This window comes from Petaurus breviceps, unplaced genomic scaffold (genome assembly GCF_028583685.1).
Source record: "Petaurus breviceps papuanus isolate PSGF00001 unplaced genomic scaffold, PetGlider_PUasm1.0 527, whole genome shotgun sequence".
Classification (NCBI taxonomy): Eukaryota; Metazoa; Chordata; class Mammalia; order Diprotodontia; family Petauridae; genus Petaurus; species Petaurus breviceps.
The window spans coordinates 17,252-35,765 of NW_027186359.1; the positions used below are offsets into that span (position 1 = coordinate 17,252).

At 55.4% G+C, this 18,514-nt stretch overlaps 1 protein-coding gene across 1 annotated transcript in view; it reads left to right on the plus strand.

The window, feature by feature from the left end:
• Nucleotides 1-18,514, plus strand: part of WSCD1 (WSC domain containing 1) — a 60,034-nt gene that overhangs the window by 17,172 nt on the left and 24,348 nt on the right. The window contains exons 2-4 of the mRNA XM_069102137.1: nt 290-946; nt 13,406-13,520; nt 15,121-15,305. Of these exons, the coding sequence (XP_068958238.1) occupies nt 502-946; nt 13,406-13,520; nt 15,121-15,305 (745 nt within the window). The 5' untranslated portion in view covers nt 290-501. The remainder of the gene's footprint in view (nt 1-289; nt 947-13,405; nt 13,521-15,120; nt 15,306-18,514) is intronic.

Here is an 18,514-nt window from a genome sequence, read left to right on the forward strand (position 1 = left end):
CTCATTTGAATACAGGTGCACTGCCCGGTCCAAGCCCGGCCCGTCCCCCTCCCCGACCTCCCCCCCCCTCCCCCCGCATCCAACCACGGAAGGAGGCGGGGACTGACCAAGTCGAGGGCAGATCGCATTCTATGCCTTGGAAACAATTCCTTCCGAACTGCCAGGCCACTGGGGGACTGGGGGTTTCCCTCTTGCCTTCCCCAGGCTCCATCAAGGGGAGGCTGGGCTCCGCCCGCCCGGAGTTGGGCTTCCTCCGGCTGGCTCTGACTCTCTCTCTTCGCCCTTCCAGGACCTGTGTTGTTTGAGAGTCTGATGATGGAGCTGTCCCAGAGGCTGCTCAGGCGTCCGAAGCCACCAGGCTCCAGGGCTCCGGAGGCGAGGTGCGCTGGGGCCGGAGGGCTGACGGAGGTGGGACCCCGATGATGGGATGAGCCGGCGGCCCGAGTCAGGCAGCCCCAGTCAGCCAGGGATCTGAGTGCCGGCCCCCAGCTCAGCAAGGGCATGGCCAAACCGTTCTTCAGACTCCAGAAGCTTCTCCGGCGTGCGCAGTTCCTGCTCTTTGCGATCACAGCTGCATATCTGATGGCTGGAAGCCTCCTTCTTCTCCAGCGGTCCCGCCTGGCCATGATGCCCCAGGGGCCACGGCCAGCCCCCAGTCCGCTCCAGGCCCTGCCCGTGGCTGCCGTGGCCCTAGGTGTAGGCCTCCTGGACGGTGGCTCCAGTTCCCGAGAAGGCCACAAGCTCCTCCTGGGCGTGGACATGCTCCGGCGGCCCCCCAGGGCTGAGTCGAGGCTGGGGCCCCACTGGTTCATGGCCCGAAACTCAGAGCTACAGCAGTTGAGGAGACACAGATTGCGTCACTTTGTGAGTGACCGGGAAGGAGCATGGGGCCCAGGGCCCCAGGCTGGGGACCCCAAGGTCCTGAGAGAAGCCTCTGAGAGACAAGGTAAGCCTGATGCTTCTGCCTGGACTGGCAGGGGGTTTACACATGTGTACGGGGGTCGGGGCGCTATTTGTACCTGCACCCAAGCGCTTCTGCTCTGCTCTCTGGCCACGGGTACTGCCACGGGCCGAATTTGTGGGTGCATGTCCGAGGCCATGGGAGGGGGAGCCAGTCGGGTCCAGACACCATCTGTTCTCAATGTCCCTCCTCCCATCTCGGGGGTTTACTAAACACTTGCCTTGTGCCCGGAGCCTGTTGGGGCTTCTTTCTCCGACTCCTGCTCCAGGCTAGGTGTTTCTAGGGCTAAGCCTTCGAGGTCCAGAAGAGTCTCAGGCATTCTCGGAGCCAAATCCCTCATTTGACACTTGAGAAGCAGAATCGTTGGTGGGTCTGCTGGGAGGGGAGGGGGGCCTGCAGGGTGTTTCTGCTGTGCCCTGTGCCAGCAGCTGTGTTGGGGCCCCTTGCTTCTGTCCATCTTCATAACATCCTCAGCCCCCAGGGCTCCCCTAATGGAGTTCCCGGTAGTCCCCTGGGATGGAGGGTGAGCCTGGCTTGGAGCACAAAGAATACAGCACTAGACCTGGAGCCAGGGAGACCTGAATTCAAACCCAGTACCAGACACTTACTAGCTGTATGACCCTGGGCAAGTCGCTTCACCATTTTGCCTCAATTTCTTTATCTGTAAAAATGGCACCTTGTAGGGTTGTTTTGAGATTCCAAGGAGAGAATAATTGCACAACATTTGGCACAGTGCCTGGTACACAGTAGGAACTCATGGAGCATGCATTCCCTCCCTCCTTGCCCCTCTTCCTGGCTGTGGCTATAGGATACCCTGACTCTCAGACAGCTCTATGTCTGTAGGGCTAGTTGCCCCCTGCCCTGAATTCAGCTTCTGGTTTTGGACCTATCACATTCAGGTGTCTAGGCCAGGCTCCAGAAAAGCCTGGACTTTTGGGGACATTTTCAGGGTCAGAGTACAGTGAGGTGGGGGCACCCCAGCTGCTTCTGTAAGTAGGATAGATCCAGCACCCAGAGCAAGAGTGAGGGCCTGCTGGGCCCCGTGACAAGCTCACTTTGGGGCAGACCTCAGGATGATATGGGGATGCTTAACACAGAATAGAAGGCAGACCTGCTTCAGACCAGGCCCCCAGCCCTCTCCCTGTCCTTCCCGCCCTTTCCTCAGCAGTGGACCTAGAAAAGGAGGGGGGCAGTGCCAGTGCTTGGCTGGGGGGTGATACAGGGTAAATGGTCCCCACCATGCCCCAAGCTGTCAGGTGCCAAGCCCAGGAACCGCTGGGACCATGCTGCTGCTCTGGGTGCCTTGTGGTCTGGCCTTGATTTAGTTTTGGGTCACTGCCTGTGGTCTGAATCTTCTCTTTCACTCTGACTTGTGGCCAGTGATTAGGGGACAGGTGGGCAGGGAGGAGGGGCTGTGCCAGGTCCTGGCATGAGGCTGGAGGGCATGGGGCAGCTCTCCCTGCTCCAGACAGGCTGCACAGGCTTGCTGGAGCAGATGGCAGAATTCTGTGGCCCAGACCTCTGGGTGTGGGGTGCAGGGCCTGGTTCTGCTGGAGGGAGGCTGCTGCCTGGGTCCTGGCCCTTAGGGAATGGGGCAGAGCTCATCCTGCTCTGATGTATTGGTCAGGGTAGACAGATGCATTCTGAGGACCTCTGGGGGTGGGGCTCAGGGCCTGTGTCTGGTGCTGGCTTGAGAGCAGGGAGCTAAGCCTGTTCAGGCCAGACTGACAGTACTCTGGGGACCCTCTGACTAGGGCAGCCACAGCCACCCCCATAGCCATCCATTGTAGCTTTTCAGAACTTTTCTCTCTAAGGTAGGTTGGGGAGGGAGGCCCTCCTGTGTACATTCCATGAGAGTGACATTGTCTGGGACAGGCACCTCTTGGAAAAGGAATTTACATCTCATTTTTCATGCTTTACTTTGGGGTTGGGAAAAATGAAGCCAGCCAAGCCCAAGCCCCTTGGTCAGTCATGGGAGCCTAATAATAGGGTTATTCCTAGGGATCTTGGGATTCGAAAGGCATCTGCTGCTAGGCTGTCACACACTGTCAGAGGGGATGAAAGGGGTCCTGGAGGCAGAGCTGCCAAAGCGTGCTGGGGGTAGTTCAGAGGGCATGAGCATTTTAGGGAAGGAGGGGCCTGAGACACCCCTTGGCCTCTGTCCAGGCAGACCAACAAGGCCTGGAGCGTGTCCTGGGTGGGGAAGGGAAGACCCCAGTCTGCTGCCAGCACCCTCCAGCCAGGGTGAGGGCCAGTGGAGGAGACAACATGCAAACAACTGTGTACATACAAGATGGAGGGCAGGAAAGCAAAGAACCATTCATTACGTGTGTAAGAACTTTACAAAAATTAGCTCATTTTGTAGAATACTAACATTTAGGATGGGCAACTAGGGAGCTCCATAGGACATGAGGCACCAGGCCTGGAGTCAGGAAGGCCCGAGTTCAAAGCTGGCCTGACATACTTACTAGCTGTGTGAACCTGGGCAAGTCACTTCACCCTGTTTGCCTCAGTTTCCCCATTTGTAAAATGAGCTGGAGAAGGAAATGGCAAACCATCCCAATATCTCTTCCAAGAAACCCCAAATGGGTTCCCAGTGAATTGGATGTGACTGAAATGACCATACAACATATAGGACAAATTAGAAATCATCCCAGAAGGAAGTCACTAGCATTAAGGGAGATCAAGGAAGGCTTCTTTTAGAAGTGAGAGCTTTGATCTGAGACTGGTAGAAAGCCAGGAGGTAGAGGTGAGGAGGGAGAGGAAGAGAAATGCTGGGAGCCAGGAGATGGAGGGTCTTGGTGGTGGAGCCCAGGAGGCTGATGCCTCTGGATGGAACAGGATGTGGGGGGTGGGGAGTAAGGGGTAAGAAGACTAGAAAAAAACACTAAAAAGTGTTGAATGGAGGCCATAGGGAGCCACTGGGTTTTATTAGGGGGGGGTGTCATGGTTGGCCTTGTGCTTTAGGAAAATCCCTTTGGTGGCTGAATGGTGGGTGAATTGGAGTGGTGAGAGACTGAGGCAGGTAGCCACTCCCACCCAAACTACTGCAATGGTCCAGGTGTGAGGTGAGGAGGGTCTGCACCAGGGTGGGACCAGGGCCAGAGAAGAGAAGGGGGCATATTGGAGAGATGTTGTGAAGGCAGAAATGACCTTGACAAGAGGTGGATATGGAGTAAGGGGGGAGAGATAGCAAAGACCTCCCATGGCACACAGGTTGACATCTACCCCTTTCAGGAAGAGGTTTTTGCAATGTTGGATTTGAGATGTATAAGGGACATCCAATTTGAGATGCCCAGTAGACAGTTAGGGATGACCATCTGGTGGGTCAGGAGAGATGTCAGGGCTAGATCTAGAGGTCTGGAATTATCTGCTCAGCAATGATCGAGAACCCAAGGGAACCCATGGCATCTTCAAGTGAGACAACCTAGAAGGAGGAGAGGAGTGTCTGGACAAGGTGGTGTCTATGTAGGGGCCTTCTCTTTGGGTGCTTCTGGGTAACATGATGCCTCTGAGGTCCCTTCCAAATCTGTCCATGGTCTGCTGATCCCACCCAGCCAAGATCAGACCTCTGCTGTGGTGAGGGAAGATGAAACAAGCTAATACTTCCTTTCGGACTTAGCTGGGCACCTGAAGTATCCTCCCCTTGCCTCAGGGCATCTCCCTGGCCTCCTACATATCTGGGGACAGCAAGGGAGAGAACAGGGTCAGGGTCCCCCTCAGGATGGAGACAGGGACTCTCTGGAGCCTCTGGAGTGACCCAGGTGAGGGCAGGGTGGTGGGAGGGGTACCTGGCCAATGGAAGGGTTCTCCCAACATTGGAGGGCACAAAGCCATATTCCCGGTTCAATCCAGTACAACCCGATTCCACATTCACTTACTGTCTTCTGTGTGTACAGCCCAACCCTGGTCCTTACCTTCTTCTAGGGAACAAGTAAATACAGGATAATTTGAGAAGAGGTTCAGGAACTGGAGCTTGTAGCAGGCAAAGGGAAGGGGAGACGGGGAGGAAGGTGTGTGGAGCTGTGAGATGCCAGAGGTGTGGTCTCCTTGGCCACGAAGGGGCCATAAAGAATGAGGTGTCTGGAAAGTTCACCGAGGGCCTGGCCTGTTGGGCTTCAATGCCAGGCCAAAGCAGGAGGGAAGGAGGCTTAACTGCTGACCTAGGAGTCATTATTTTGGAAGAGCTGCGGGTTCTCTATCCCCTGCAGTCCCCTGGGCTTCCAGGCTGCCCAGGACCCTTCCAGAGAAGAGTCCCTCAGAACAAGATGCTGGAAGAGACAAGAGAAGACCCAGAATCCTCTGTGAGGGGAGCTGGCCAGGGCTCTCACCCCCTGGGATGGCATGGGATGATGGCACGGGCCGGCTCCCCAAGCAGGGTCAGCACATCTGCAGGAAGGGAGTGCTGGTACTGACCCCAGCACTGGCTCAGCTTCGATCTCGGACTCACCAGCCAACACTTCACCAAGATTGAGAATTGCAGTTAGCATTTCTATGGCAGCTGCCCACAGCGTCCAGGTTTGGAACATGCAGTACAAATACCACCTCACTGGATCCTCAGCACAGCTCTGGGAGGGAGGTACATTTCACAGATGAGGAAATTGAGGCAGGATCTGGGAGAGAGCATCCTGGGGGAAGGTGCGCACACACACTGGGAAGCCTGGGAAAGGTGTCTAGTGCAGGTGGGATTTCACTAAGGTTTGGAAGGAACCACGGATGAGGTCAGCAGCCAACCTGCAGAGTGAAGGAGAAAGGGAGCCGAAAGTGTGGTCAGCCCGGAAAGGGAGGAGAGGTCTTAAACAATGGCTGGGATGCGGTAGGCGAGGGCTGTCGGGTCATTCAGCCAATCAGATGTGTGTAAGCACTTGGCATGTGCCAGACGAAAGAAAGGCAGGAGCCTTTAGGGGACGGGACTTTGTAGGCAGGAGGGTGTATCAGCAATGCCATATTCACAATGCCTATGGAGATACAGATATGCTGATATAATTATCCATCACAAAATACGTCATGCTTGTCATATAAGGGAATAAGCTGGAAAATTTATTAAGATACCAAAAGACTGAGTCCCAAAACCAGAAAGTGAAAGCCATCAGAGTAGTTATGACATTGGCACAGGTATATAAAGTAGAAAGCACCCACATTTTCAAGCCTTTAAAACAGAACAGGCTACCTCAGGCAAAGGTCCTCCTCTCCCCACGCACAGCAACCACCCAGCGTCCGGGAAGCGCGCTCCCAGCAGCTCCGGCCCCTGGCAGTCCTCAGCAGGAGTCCTTAGCAGTCCTAACTCAAAAAGGGCTTCACGCTGCCGCTGCCTCTGCTGCCGCCGCCGCCGCCACCACTGCCAGCCACCGCAGGAACGCTAACTTGGCTTCCGCTTTCGCTTGCTCCGCCCCTTCCTGCTACGTCAGCACGTCCAACGGGGCATGGAAGATCTTTAAATCCCATAACCCTTACATTCGGCCCCAAGATCTTTCATATCCCTTACTTGGCAAAAATACAGTAGGAATAACTGGTGTCAACAAAATTTCACAACAATATAACAAGAATAGCACACAATAAACACAGAAAACCATATTTTAGGGTGGGGCTTGAGCACAAGCTCCCCATCATTCCCCCCACCCCGAACAAATGGGGCCCCAAAATCTTGTGGTAAGGGGTGAAGATCTCTTCTTCTATGGCTACTTGCTGCTGAAATCGGATGTAGAGCTGTCCCTGTCCTAAGGGGTCCCATTTGAGAGGTCAGTTCTTAATATGCTTGATGCCAGGTCCAAGGGTGACACATCACAGTTGAAGACAGGAGGGAAGACCCAGCAGAAAGAGACTGAGCCTTAGTGAGAGGTGAGGATGAGGGAGGGGTTCTTGTGCAGAGGGAGGGGTTTGCAGGAGGGTGAGGAGCAGGGCCCCCTGTCCCTGTGAGACAGAAGGGGAGGGGTGGGAGATGGGGGAGCTCTCTGGGAGTCACCTCCAGCCTTTTAAGGAAGCAGGAAAGAGGAGAGGGCTGGGGCGAAGGGCCACAAGAGGTTTAGGGAGGGATGAATGGGTTTGAAGAAGGCGTGGCAGTGAGTGGGAAGGTGTAGCAGCACTGCCAGCCATCGTGAAGACGAATTTTTAGCAGCCTCAGGATTTTCTTTAGCTTCATTCAGCAGCCTGAGTGGGAAGGAAGGCAGCAGATGGTGGGAATGGTCCGAGGCTAGGACTTGGCAGGGATTCGAGAGAAGAAGACAGTGTAGAATGGCCCTGGTTTTCCAAGGGGTCCAGAAGGGGAAGGGAAGAGAGTTCACAGAGAGCTGGGGAATGGGACGGAGAAGGCGATAAGGTCACAAGGCAGAGGGCAAGGAGAGATGACCCCGGACTGGGGGCAGATCAGGGAATTTCAGAGTTCATGGACATGTCGGTGACCGGTGAGATCAAGGGTACACCCCTCTTTGCAGGTGACTGGGGTGCATAGGGTGGCAGTCGTGGGAAGGTAGACAGTTTGGGGCTATCTGTATTCGTGCCATCATCCTCTCATGACAACACAGGAGTTGGGGAGGGGAACTGGACTGTGAGCTGGCACTGACCTCAAGGTGAAAGAAAAGGGATGGACCAGAGTTCTGAGGACACATCTGCCAGAATGTTGTTTGGGTAATAGCTATGGAGGAGGTCACTGAATGGCAGTGACAGAGGAAGAATTCAGAGGTGGCCGTGAAAAAGGAATATTCTGATTGCTCCCCAATCAGCGACCGAGGGTGGGAAATGACAGGGTAGCCAGGGCTGGAAAGGGAGGCCGAGGTGGCCGGGCCTGAGAGGCTCTCCCCCCAGAGCTGCACAGCCCTCAGAACTTACAGCAGTGAATGGAGACTGAGCCTAGGTCTGCTGCCCCTCCCCTTGTTGCTCCAGGGGGCTTGGTACCATCCGTCCTTCCCCCATCTAGGAGACTGGGCTGGGGCCTCAGCTTGAGCTCAGCAGCTCCAATGCTACTGTTTCTGGAGCCAAGTTCTGTGGGACAAGCCTGTTCAGATGCACAGGTGAGCCTGCTCAGCCCAGGGAGCCCTATGCCTCTGACATTTACATGCTCCAGTCCCAGAATGATGCTTCCCTCTGCAAATGCCATGACTCCCCTTCCTCCCAGAACACGGTGCCAAACCCATGTCTGTCATCAGCTCCCTCCAGTAGGAGGGTCCTTGCCCAGATCCGCCATTTCCCTGGCCCTCTTGGCAAATGCTGCAATTCCATCCCCACCCCACACCTGCCTTATCCCCAAGTTTGTAGTTCCCCTCCTTCCAACTTTTCCCCTACATATAGCCCCCTGAGTGTATCATACATGTATACATGCATATGACACATGTGTCCTAAGAATATGGAGATTAATAACAGACACAGGTGTATGTGCACATGTGTGCACACATATGTATGTACACGTGTGTATATAAACAAACAGCCCACAATACAGTCAGTCAGCCTGAGTACAAACTCTTAAATTGGGAGCCCTTTTCACTTACATCTGTAGAGATTTAGATACAAATGGTATGGGGATGCTCCCAGGGGAGATCCTGGGTAGGGTCAAAATGGGCCAAAATGATGAGATTTCCCAGGTAAACTAGAGAGAGACCTGAGCCATGACAAGAGGTGAGGCCCCCAGCAGGGATCCTGTCTGTCTGAGTCTGGAGCTGGGGGCTAGCAAATGAAAGCACAAGGTACCATCTGTCACCGCCACTCACCTTGAGCTTGGAGCTCTCCATGGACAAGACGACCACAGCCTGAGGCTGCATGTGCAGGGCAGGAGCAGAAGGTTCCAGCTGAGAGCACCCTTCCCAGATCTCTGTTCCTCTCCTCCCCCCTTTCCTGGCTTTACTGCTCTTTCCTCTAACCATCTCCCCCACCCCACCCCTTCCTTTCTCTGACTAATGTCCACAGAGGAAATCACGATTCCTAACTTTGCAGACCACGCCATGAGGGCTATTCTGGGGCCCTGGCCCTGACCCTGACCCAGAGGCCTCAGTCCTAATGAATTCCTTTCCTAGTAAATCGAGGTCGCCAGCCAGAAGAATGGGCTTTGGGGCTGAGGGCCAGAAGTGAGGGGTGACCAAGGTGGGATCAGAATAGAGGCTGCATGACCAGTTCCAAGGGTCTGCAGAGGTGACATCCCCCATCAGCTGGAGACGCCCCAGCCTCTCAGTAGATGGCTAGGAGCCAAGCCTGACCACACTATTTCTCAATGGCCCTTACTCAGTTTTTTTGTGTGGAGGTATGAGCCCTTTTCTGCCTGGACACAGGTAATTGGGTTCTCCTCATTCTGTAGTAGTTAATAATATATTAGCCCACAGACACTGAGGGAAACAAGTGAAGTGATTTGCCCAAGATCATACAGCTAGTAAGCATGTGAGGCTATATTTGAACTCAAGCCTTCCTTCCTCAGGCCTAGTGTCCTAGCCACAGAGCCACGGAAAGGCTTAGAGCACTGGCTGCAGGTGGCCACGTGGCCTCCCTGACACTCCATTTCCTCACATGCCTAAGGGGCCTAATAACAGCAGGTAGTCACAGGCTGCTGGAGAGAGACTAGCAAGGGAACAGGCATGAAGTGGGGCTGGGCAGATGTCCGTTCTTTGGACGCGCTCATTCCTTGGCCAAGGTAGCTTCTTCCGTCCCGTCCAAGGCATCATCTTGGATGTCCTTATACTTCAGTGGCACCTACACCCTCGCTCGTCAATGCCTCCGGGCTGCCTGTGTCCATGACCCCAGGGAGCTGGCAAGCGCCGCCCGCCCCCCGCTCTTGGCCTGCTTGGCTGACCCTGGGGTGTGTGAGAAGGGGGGATGCCAGGCTCTTCTGCCTGTGGGGCTGTGGGCCCGAAGCCACCGCCAGGGAGGCCATCCCTCCCAGGGGAACTCTAGACGCCCAGCAGTTGGTGCAGGGAGCCTTGTCTGGGTCAGCCTGGCTCTCCCCAGCTATTCCTTCCCCGACCTGAAAGTCATGTCAGGATGGGCTTCTTCCCCTCACCCAGGCCAGCAGTTTGAGGGGGACAGTCACAGAGGAGACAAGGGGAGCTAGTCAGAGTAGGAGTGGTCACAGTAAGACCCCCTCCTTCTGGAGGAGGCTTTCCCGCAGGTGGATGGAGACAGAAAGGTAGGCTCTGTCTGCTGAGACGTTCAAGGCCTGTTATCTGTGGCAAATTTGTGGACATAAGCCATAGCCCAGCAGGGCCTCCGGGCAGAGAGATGCCCCGTGAAGCTCGGAAGGGGGCTAAGCAGGGCACTGCAGACAAAGCTGGCCTTTTTCTGGGTCCTGGGCAGCGTGCCATCTTCCTGTGGGGAGCGGGGCTCCGGGAGGCCTCTCCATCACGGCCAGCTTCATTACACCCTGGAACGTAGCCAAGATGGAATCGTCGGAAAAATAGGAACTTCCCCGCAGAGGTTGATTTTCTATTGACAGTAATTTTCAGTGACATGCCAATGTTTCTGAAACTGGGTGAATGCCCTTATCACCACGTGGCCATCCAGACGTTCCAGAGGCAGGGACCACTTTGCCCACAGTCATGTGTGTGGAGGGTGCAGCTCCAGATGACAGATGTGCCTCTCCCCCACCCTCCCAGGGCGGCCGTCCATCAGGTGCTCCGGCTCAGGGTCTGAAGCCCTTTGTCATCTCCGGACTGGGGGCTGCCCCTGCCTCATTAGGAGACCTGAGACCCCCTAGTAAAAATGGGTCGAAATCTGCCAGAGATGGGCCCAGTTTGAAGGAATTTCAGGTTCGTGATTGCAGAATCCCAGACCCTGAAGGGGCCTCTGAGGCTGCCAAGTGCAAGTGATGCTCCGTGGAAAAACCCACCCACAGAAGCTGCTACTCCAGGGCGTCTGAGCAGCTTGGCCTTCAGGGGGCTGAGTACCACCTGTTCCTTCCACTCGGATCCCACCGCCGCCATGTCCAGTCTGGTTGCCCTCACACGACGACAGGATTGAGTATCGGACCCTCTACTGTTTCCATCCTGAGTTTCTCCTCCACCAAATCGAAATTCCACTCTCCTAGTCCTGCCACTTGTGGCTTGTTCTGACAAGTCACGTCTCTGCCCCAAGTGACCACCCTTCAGATACGGGCCACAGCGCTCCTCCCCTGAACACCTGCAGTTCTTCTGATGGTCCCTAAAGGACGCGAACCAGAGGTCCGTCACTGAAGTTATCAATGGCCTTGCTGACACAGTGCTCCGAATGTAGCCTAGTTCTCCAGGCACAAACTAACCTTATTCCTAGACCACAGGATTCTCTTCATGTAACTTCGGCTTGTACCCATTTTCATGGCTGCTGTGCCGACTTAGGTCGAGCTTGTAAAACAGTCACACACATCTAGATGGCTTTCCAGGATCCATCAGCATTTGTTAAGCAACTGCTCTGTGCTGGTCACTGTGCTAAGAGCCAGCCCTGCCCTCAAGGAGCTTCTAGTCTAAGGAGGGAGATGCCGAACCAAGGCTGTCTCCTCACTTCCCCTCCCCACCTTGTGCCTATGAAATCCGTCTGTGAAGCCAGCGAAAGGATCTGCCATTCCTCGGGTAGAGTTGGGCTCTGCCTTGATTCTTAGCTCTCTCAGAGGGATCTCTTTGCTGCCGGATTCTTCCCCAGATCTTCGGCACCTGCAGTTTGACCAGCGAGCCATTTGTACCGGTGGCTCTGGGGGGGCACCTGTGATGGGTGACTGCCGAGACTTGGCGGCCCCTCTGCTCCCCCAAGGTTCCTCTTTTTATTCTAGGGTTGGTTTGTGTGAATTATTCCATCTGAGCTTGTGTCTCTGGGCCTCATATTCCTAGGAAATATCCCTTTTGTGGTGTTTCCCAATGCGTTTCCTGATGGCATGAACCTCCCAAGGAGAGTGAGAAGAAATGTTTAATTGAAGCAATAAGAACCCCCCAAAGTAAAAGAATCAGTGGGGGGCAGCACTGACTGTCATTCATTCCCTCCCTCCAATCCAAGGTTTAAGCTTCCCAAGCCCCTCAGAGTAGATGGAAGGAAGGTGGCCGGAGCTCTCCCCCTCCCAGCAGAACACTTGACTTCTGCCCAGTCTGGGAGTCCTTTCCCCTCGTCCTCCAAGGGCCGCTGTTCTGCTCCCAGCATCACTTGCGAAAACTTCTCATGGGCACCCAAATGCTTCCACAAACATCTCTTGGACATGGCAGCTGTTTCCACCAACCAACCTATCTTGTCTATGTGGGACCATCTCAACAGGCAAAATGCTTGCTTCCTAGAGGAACCGTTTATTTTAGAAGCAAATAGCTCCAGAATTAGTCAGCTCCTCACTGGATGCCCTTTTTGTGCTGTTGAGACAGCCAAATGTTGTCCAAGATTTCCTACCTTTCCTCCCCGTCAACAGAAGCCATCCTATTGGCCTAAACATTTGAAAATGGCATCCTCTGGTCCTAGCCAAGCTTCCCGGTAGATCCACACACGGCTGCAACCTCAGGGACAGAAATATGGGCGAATAGAACCCCAAAGATGGCCATGAGAAGTTTTCAGCTTAACCACCGAACGAAATGGGTCACAGGCATAAAAATGAGCATTTTGTGGAGAAGACATCAAACAATTTCTCATCAGGGTCATCTTTCCCATTGTTCACCAGGCCACCCCCCCCCCTTCCTTTAAAGGACTCCTGAGTTAAAAAGTTCGGAAAGATGTTTCTGGTAAATTGGGGCATGGTGTCCCACCCAACCCCCTGAGGCTCCCAGGCTTCTTTCTAGAGTGCCCTCTCCTGTCGGAAAGCCTCCCCAGCTCCAGTATAGAAGGTGCCAACCTCCTTGGCACCGCCTGATCTCACACTCCAGTGGAAATCAAGCGATGACTTAATAAACTTCCACTGTTTTGGGTGAATCCTCTTTGCAGGACGCCCCTCTGATCTCCTTGGCCCTGACGGGGGGGGGGGGTCTGAATGTTGTCCAAATTCTGTAACTGCGTGTTTGCAAATTGCCAGGGACAAGTCCTGCAAACCTCTGTGACGTTGGTAACATTTAAGGTCTGATTCAACAAATTCCAGGTTTGCAGTCCTCTGCTGGGGTGGGGAATGCTTGAGCCCGCCTGATGAGAACTTGGATTGTGGGGGCAGGCTGGAGAACAGTGCTGACATCAGGGCATGAGGTGAAGGCTTTCCCAAGCAATGGACTTCCCTGCCTCTCAAGCCTAGAAAAATGTAGAGAGGGCTAGTCTTCACCTGAAGTCCCCTCAAAGCCAGACAGAGACTGAATGGGGCTGAGGGAGGGGGGCTGTGAGGAGGCAGTCAGAGAAAGACCCTAAATGTGCACCAAGGGGATGTCTGTCTTTCTTGCCATCTTCCCCTCTCCCTGAAGTCTCTCCTGCCATCCCACCCTCCTCCCCCACAGGCTCTCCTGCCCCCCTGCCCATGCCTGCTGGGAGCAGAGCAGACTCTCTCCAGTTAAGGTGCCCCCACCCCCTCCCAGAGAGCTCTCTCTGACCTCTCTCCCATCCTCACAGGCTCCTACATGGGCTGCTTCATTGACAGTGTCCAGGACAGGACTCTGAAGGGAGCTGTGTTTTATGATCTGAGGAAGATGACGGTGGCAAACTGTCAGGAAGCCTGTGCTGAGCGGTGAGTGTCATGGGGGAGGGACTATGGGGGTAGGAGTGGAGAAGGGGTGGGGGAGTGCCCAGTGACAGGCACAGGAAGTGGGAGGTGCCCATCTCTGCACCTTTCCCCCAATTCCCCTCCCACCTCTCCTAGGGTCACAAGGAAGGGTAAGGGTCAGCATGGAGAAGAGAAGGCTCTGGGGGAGTGGGAGAGCAAGGGAGCCAGGTACTGAAGTCAAAGCACAGAGGTAGGGGTGGAGAGAAACTTCCAGACACAGGGAGAGCAGGAGGCACCCCCATCCTTGGGGCTCCAAGGCTCCACAGATCCTGGGCAGCCCTGAGAGGCTCCTCCAAGGTGCGAAATGAACTGGATCCCATGTTTGTGACAAATTTAGCTTATCAGTGTGGCACGGTCTACTGTTCTGGGGCCACAGACATTCAGAGCTGGACACCCCTGGCCATGCAATGAGTCAGCTGTGCCTTGATCCATCTTTGCCTGAGGCCTTGTGGAGAGGGGAATCTCACACCATCTTGGATTGCTCTGGGCTCTGGGGGTCTTAGTGACCACAAGCTCACTGGGAGTCATGCCCATGGTATGGAATGTTAGTCAAAGGCATTAGGGCTGCATTGATACAGAAAATGTCCAGGACTGAGGGGCAGGGAGCAGCCTTCTGCACTCTGCCCCCCAGGCTACAGTTGGAGTAGGGCACTAGGTTCTGGACCCCTCATTGTAGGGAGGACACAGAAAAGCTGGACAGTGTCCAGAGGGAGTGACCAGGATGATGCTGGAGGAGAGAACTGGCTTGTTGTGACAGAGGGGAGGGACACAAGCTGGGGGTGGGTGCCCCCCAAGAAGGCTGCAGGCCCTTCCCTCAGGGAATGACCACCCAGGCCTCTCCCCATGAGTCAGACTCTGCTGTGAGGCTTGGGGGACGCTGCCTAGGAGGCTGAGGAATGCCTACCCAGGCCCTTCCTTTCCAGGGTCTTCACAGTCTCCTGGGAATGGCCCAGGGGTCTCCCACTGGTTCCTGGGATGCTTCCAGGCTATTTTTCTCTACCAGCCTCCAGACCAGTCCCTGGTTCCTATACCACAGTGGCCTGGGGAGGTGGGTGGGGGCTGTGTGAAGGAGATCCCCAGTCCTTGTTGGGTCCAGAAGAGCCTCCTTGGGCATGACATGCCTGATACATCAGCAGAGTCTCAGGCCCCATGCCTGACCATGAAAGGCTCCATCCCCATAGAAGAGGGACTTATGCAGCTTCTGCTGGGAGAGCCGTGAGCCCCCACTCTGGGACAGATCTCTCTGTTAGTCCTTCCTTTTCTCCAGCCTAAATGTGCCTCCTGTCATCTCTGTCATCCCCCCACCCCACCCCTGCACTGGTCCTGACAGCCCTGAGACTTCCTTAGCTGGAGCAAGATCCCAGAGCCTTTCCAGGAAGCCCCACTGTGGGCATATGAACAAGAACACTTTCTGGACCCGGGATCCTGGCATGAACTGGCCTGAGCTCTGGGCAGCCCTGCCCCTGCCAGGCTTAGCCCTTGTGAGGGACGATCAGGCCTGTTCCATCCTCTCTTCTCTGTGGGGGCCTGAGCCCTGCCTGACCTGGGCCCATCTGTCCCCCAGATCCTACACCTATGCTGGTCTCCAGTATGGTGCTGAGTGTTACTGTGGGAATAGGCTGCCCAAGAAGAGCTCCAAGGCAGAGGAATGCAACCGGGAGTGTCGGGGGGAGAAGGGCTCTGTCTGTGGGGGCCTCAACCGCCTCTCCGTCTACCATGTCGGCGGACTCTCCATCAGCTCCGCCAAACGTAAGTGCTGCTGCAACCCAGGGTGCCCACGGGGGCTGGAGACCCGGAGGGGGCACCAGGTCCTGCGGCTAAGCCCAGAAGAGGCCCCAGGCTGGCTGCTGATGAGGGGGGGGGAGGAGGAGGAGGAGGAGAGATGAAGAAAGGAACAGAGAGGAGGAGGATGGGGGAGGGGGAAGAGGAAGAGGAGGCCTGCCTCCCGGTCTGCTCTCAGGGAACTCCCAGTCTTAGTTGGCATGCTCCAGCTCTGGGCCACCAGCCCATCTGAGGACCAGAGGAGATGCCATGTTGGATGTGACTGGAGAGGCTTCCTGCAGGGCTGTGATGCCAACTGGACTTTGGATATGGGGGAAGACAATGGGTGCTGGGTCCCTCAGAGCCAGGGAAGCTGGCTGCTGAGGCCCATGCCTCCCTGGCTCCCATCCTTTCCCTAACTTTGGGAGTGGGAGAGTTAGGGGATGGAGGAGGCTGGGAGGAGTTCCTGGGCCTTGAAGACAGGGGTGCTGGCTTTGGTCCTCATCCTGTGGGGCTCTAGGGACTGTCTCCACGCGGAAGCTCAGGCTGAACACGGGCCAGAGCTTGGCTCTTTTTAACCTGTGGGGCCCATGAGGGCTGTGCAGTCAGCGGGACCATCCTGGGCGCCCCTGGAGAAGGGGCAGGTGCAGCTGCTGGAAGTTACAGGGCCTCTGGATGGCAGGCTGGGTCTCAGGATGAGGAGGCACTGAGGGTTTCTTTTCCATCATTGGGCAGCAGATTCCTGCTCAGAGATCTCACCCAAAGGGACTGACCAGATGGCCAGATGGTCCTGAGGGAGCTCACCCAGCACAGAGAACCATGTCACAAGGTGCCAACCTGGTTCAGGTGTCAGCAGCCCTCTCCCCATCCCTATCCCCCAGGACATTCATTCATTCTCTCCCTGATCTGGTGTCTGTGTGTGGGCCCACATGAGCATGCTGGTGTGCTTATGCACACACGTGTACACACACAGGTTACATACCTGTGGTGGCACATGGACATATATGTACATGCATTTGGGCAGTTTTCCCCAAAGCCCAGGCACCATCCTGTGGGGAGGAGAGGAGGGAAGGGACCCCACCCTGAATGGTGGCATCCCAGGCCCTACTGAGACTCCCTTGGGGCATCGGCCCACCTGAAGATGGCCCATCGATTGGCTGGTTGTCTTTCGCTGACTCATGGATTAATTAACAACACATAAATGGAGAACCAGTCTGCTGGGGGCAGGGGGGCATGGCCAAAGCCCTGTGGTATCAGAGATGTCCAGAGGCTGGGGCGGCAGAGCCAGAAGAAACTGCTTGGGGGAGGAGGCACTCCAGCTAGACCTTGAAAGAAGGGCAGAGATAGGAAAAGTGGAGGTGGGGGAGGACCCTAGAGGGCCAGGGCAAAAGTCTGGAGGCAGGAAATCACATGGCCTATGGGAAGCTCATGGAGGAGGGCCTGAGTCTCGAGCTGCCTCCACACGCCCCCAGCCCCAGCCCCAGCCAGGCATCCCACTGCTTCTGGAGTCTCCAGCCTGAGGAGGCTTTTCTTTTCAGGGTATGGCTTTATCCCATCCATTCGCTGTGCCCACAGCCCCCACACAGTCCCCGCTTCCTCCTCAGCCTCTCTTCTCCCTCTCTTAGAGACCCCTTTTGGGCAGGGGGGCTGCCTGGCCCCCTGACCCTGGAGGCTCCATCCCTGCCTCCCTTCCTGGGCTTCTGTTGACAATGGAGAAAGGGTTTGCTGTTGCCATAGCAACCTTTGTGCCCTGATTCTCCATCAACCCCATGCCCTCGATGAGCCCAGAGCAAGTCTGTCCAACACTACCCTTTGAAGGGCTGGCTTTGGTCTTCTCTGAGCCAGAACTCAAACATGTTGTGTGGTCTGGGGCAGGCAAGGTCAGAACAGGCCTGGGCCCTTGGCCCCTCCTGGCTTTCAGAAGTCTGGGGTCTGCATGTAGATTTGTGGGCTTCCTCACTGTGTATGCAAATGCGGCAGAGGAAGATGCCCCCTGGAGCCTGTGTGCTGCCCGGGGTCAGGGGAATCTTGGGGAGGGGTGCCCCCTCAGGATTATGTCTGAAGAGCCCCAAGAACAGCAGAGCTCTCTGGGGTCTCCCTCCACGAGTCCTGCATCGACTGATGCAGCGAGGGGAGCAGGTCTTGTGGAGGAGGGCATGACCGGCCCCCGACACACACCACCAACCTCGACAAGCTGCAGGTCCTGCAGACCCAGTGGGGACGTGGTTTTATTAACAGACTTTGCTGTTTCCATCTGCCCCCAGTGGAACCTTCTAGTGTCAGTTAGCAAGGCTGTATTAAGGGGCCATGAGGCATCATGGCTCTGGACTAAATGCTGGGGATAAGAACAGCCCCTGCCCTCAAGGGGCTTACAGTCTGATGGGGAGACAATGTGCAAATGACCCTGTACAAGCAATCTAGGAACAGGATAAAACAGAATTAAGGGAAGGCAGACAGCAGCTTTAAGGGAGAGGAGGGTTCCTGGAGAAAAGGGACTGTCTTCCTCTCCTCTTTGTGTCCCCAGTTGGCACAGAGTAAGCATTTAATGAATACTCATTCACTAACTCACTCATTCACCATTCATTCCTTCACTAATTCCTTACTTTCTTCCCTCTTTCCTTCCCTCTCTTCCTCCCTCCCTCCCTCCCTTCCTTCCTTCCTTCCTTCCTTCCTTCCTTCCTTCCTTCCTTCTCTCTCCTTCTCTCCTTAGCTCCAGAGAAGCAGGCCCAGAAGCTGATGACAGAACTTTCTGTATTTGGAGTCAGAGGAACTGGGTAGCATCCTAGATCTGCCCCTCATTAGATGCATGACCTAGGACCAAGGACATGTTTTGGTCTCAGTTTTCTCATCTGTACAAATGAGGGCTTGGACCCAATGCCTCCTAAGGTCCCTTTTGGCCAGAATAGAACCCCTGATAATGTGGTCATTCATCACACGGACAGCAGCTGTCTCTGGGCAAGGGAGGTGTCTTTCCTCAGGCCCTGTGCTGACAGACACCTGCCTATCCAGTGGGGGCAGGGGAGCTGTTCAGCCCATCCCATCGCCATTGGCTTCCTCCCGACTTTGCTGGTATCCAGCTTTGGGGCATGGGTCCTTAGGCTTCACCAGGACCCTAGCTTTGCTCTTCTACACTCATGTGCAGCAAGGCCTGAGGAGCAGAGCTAAGTGAGGCATGCCACAGAGACATGAAGGGTTCT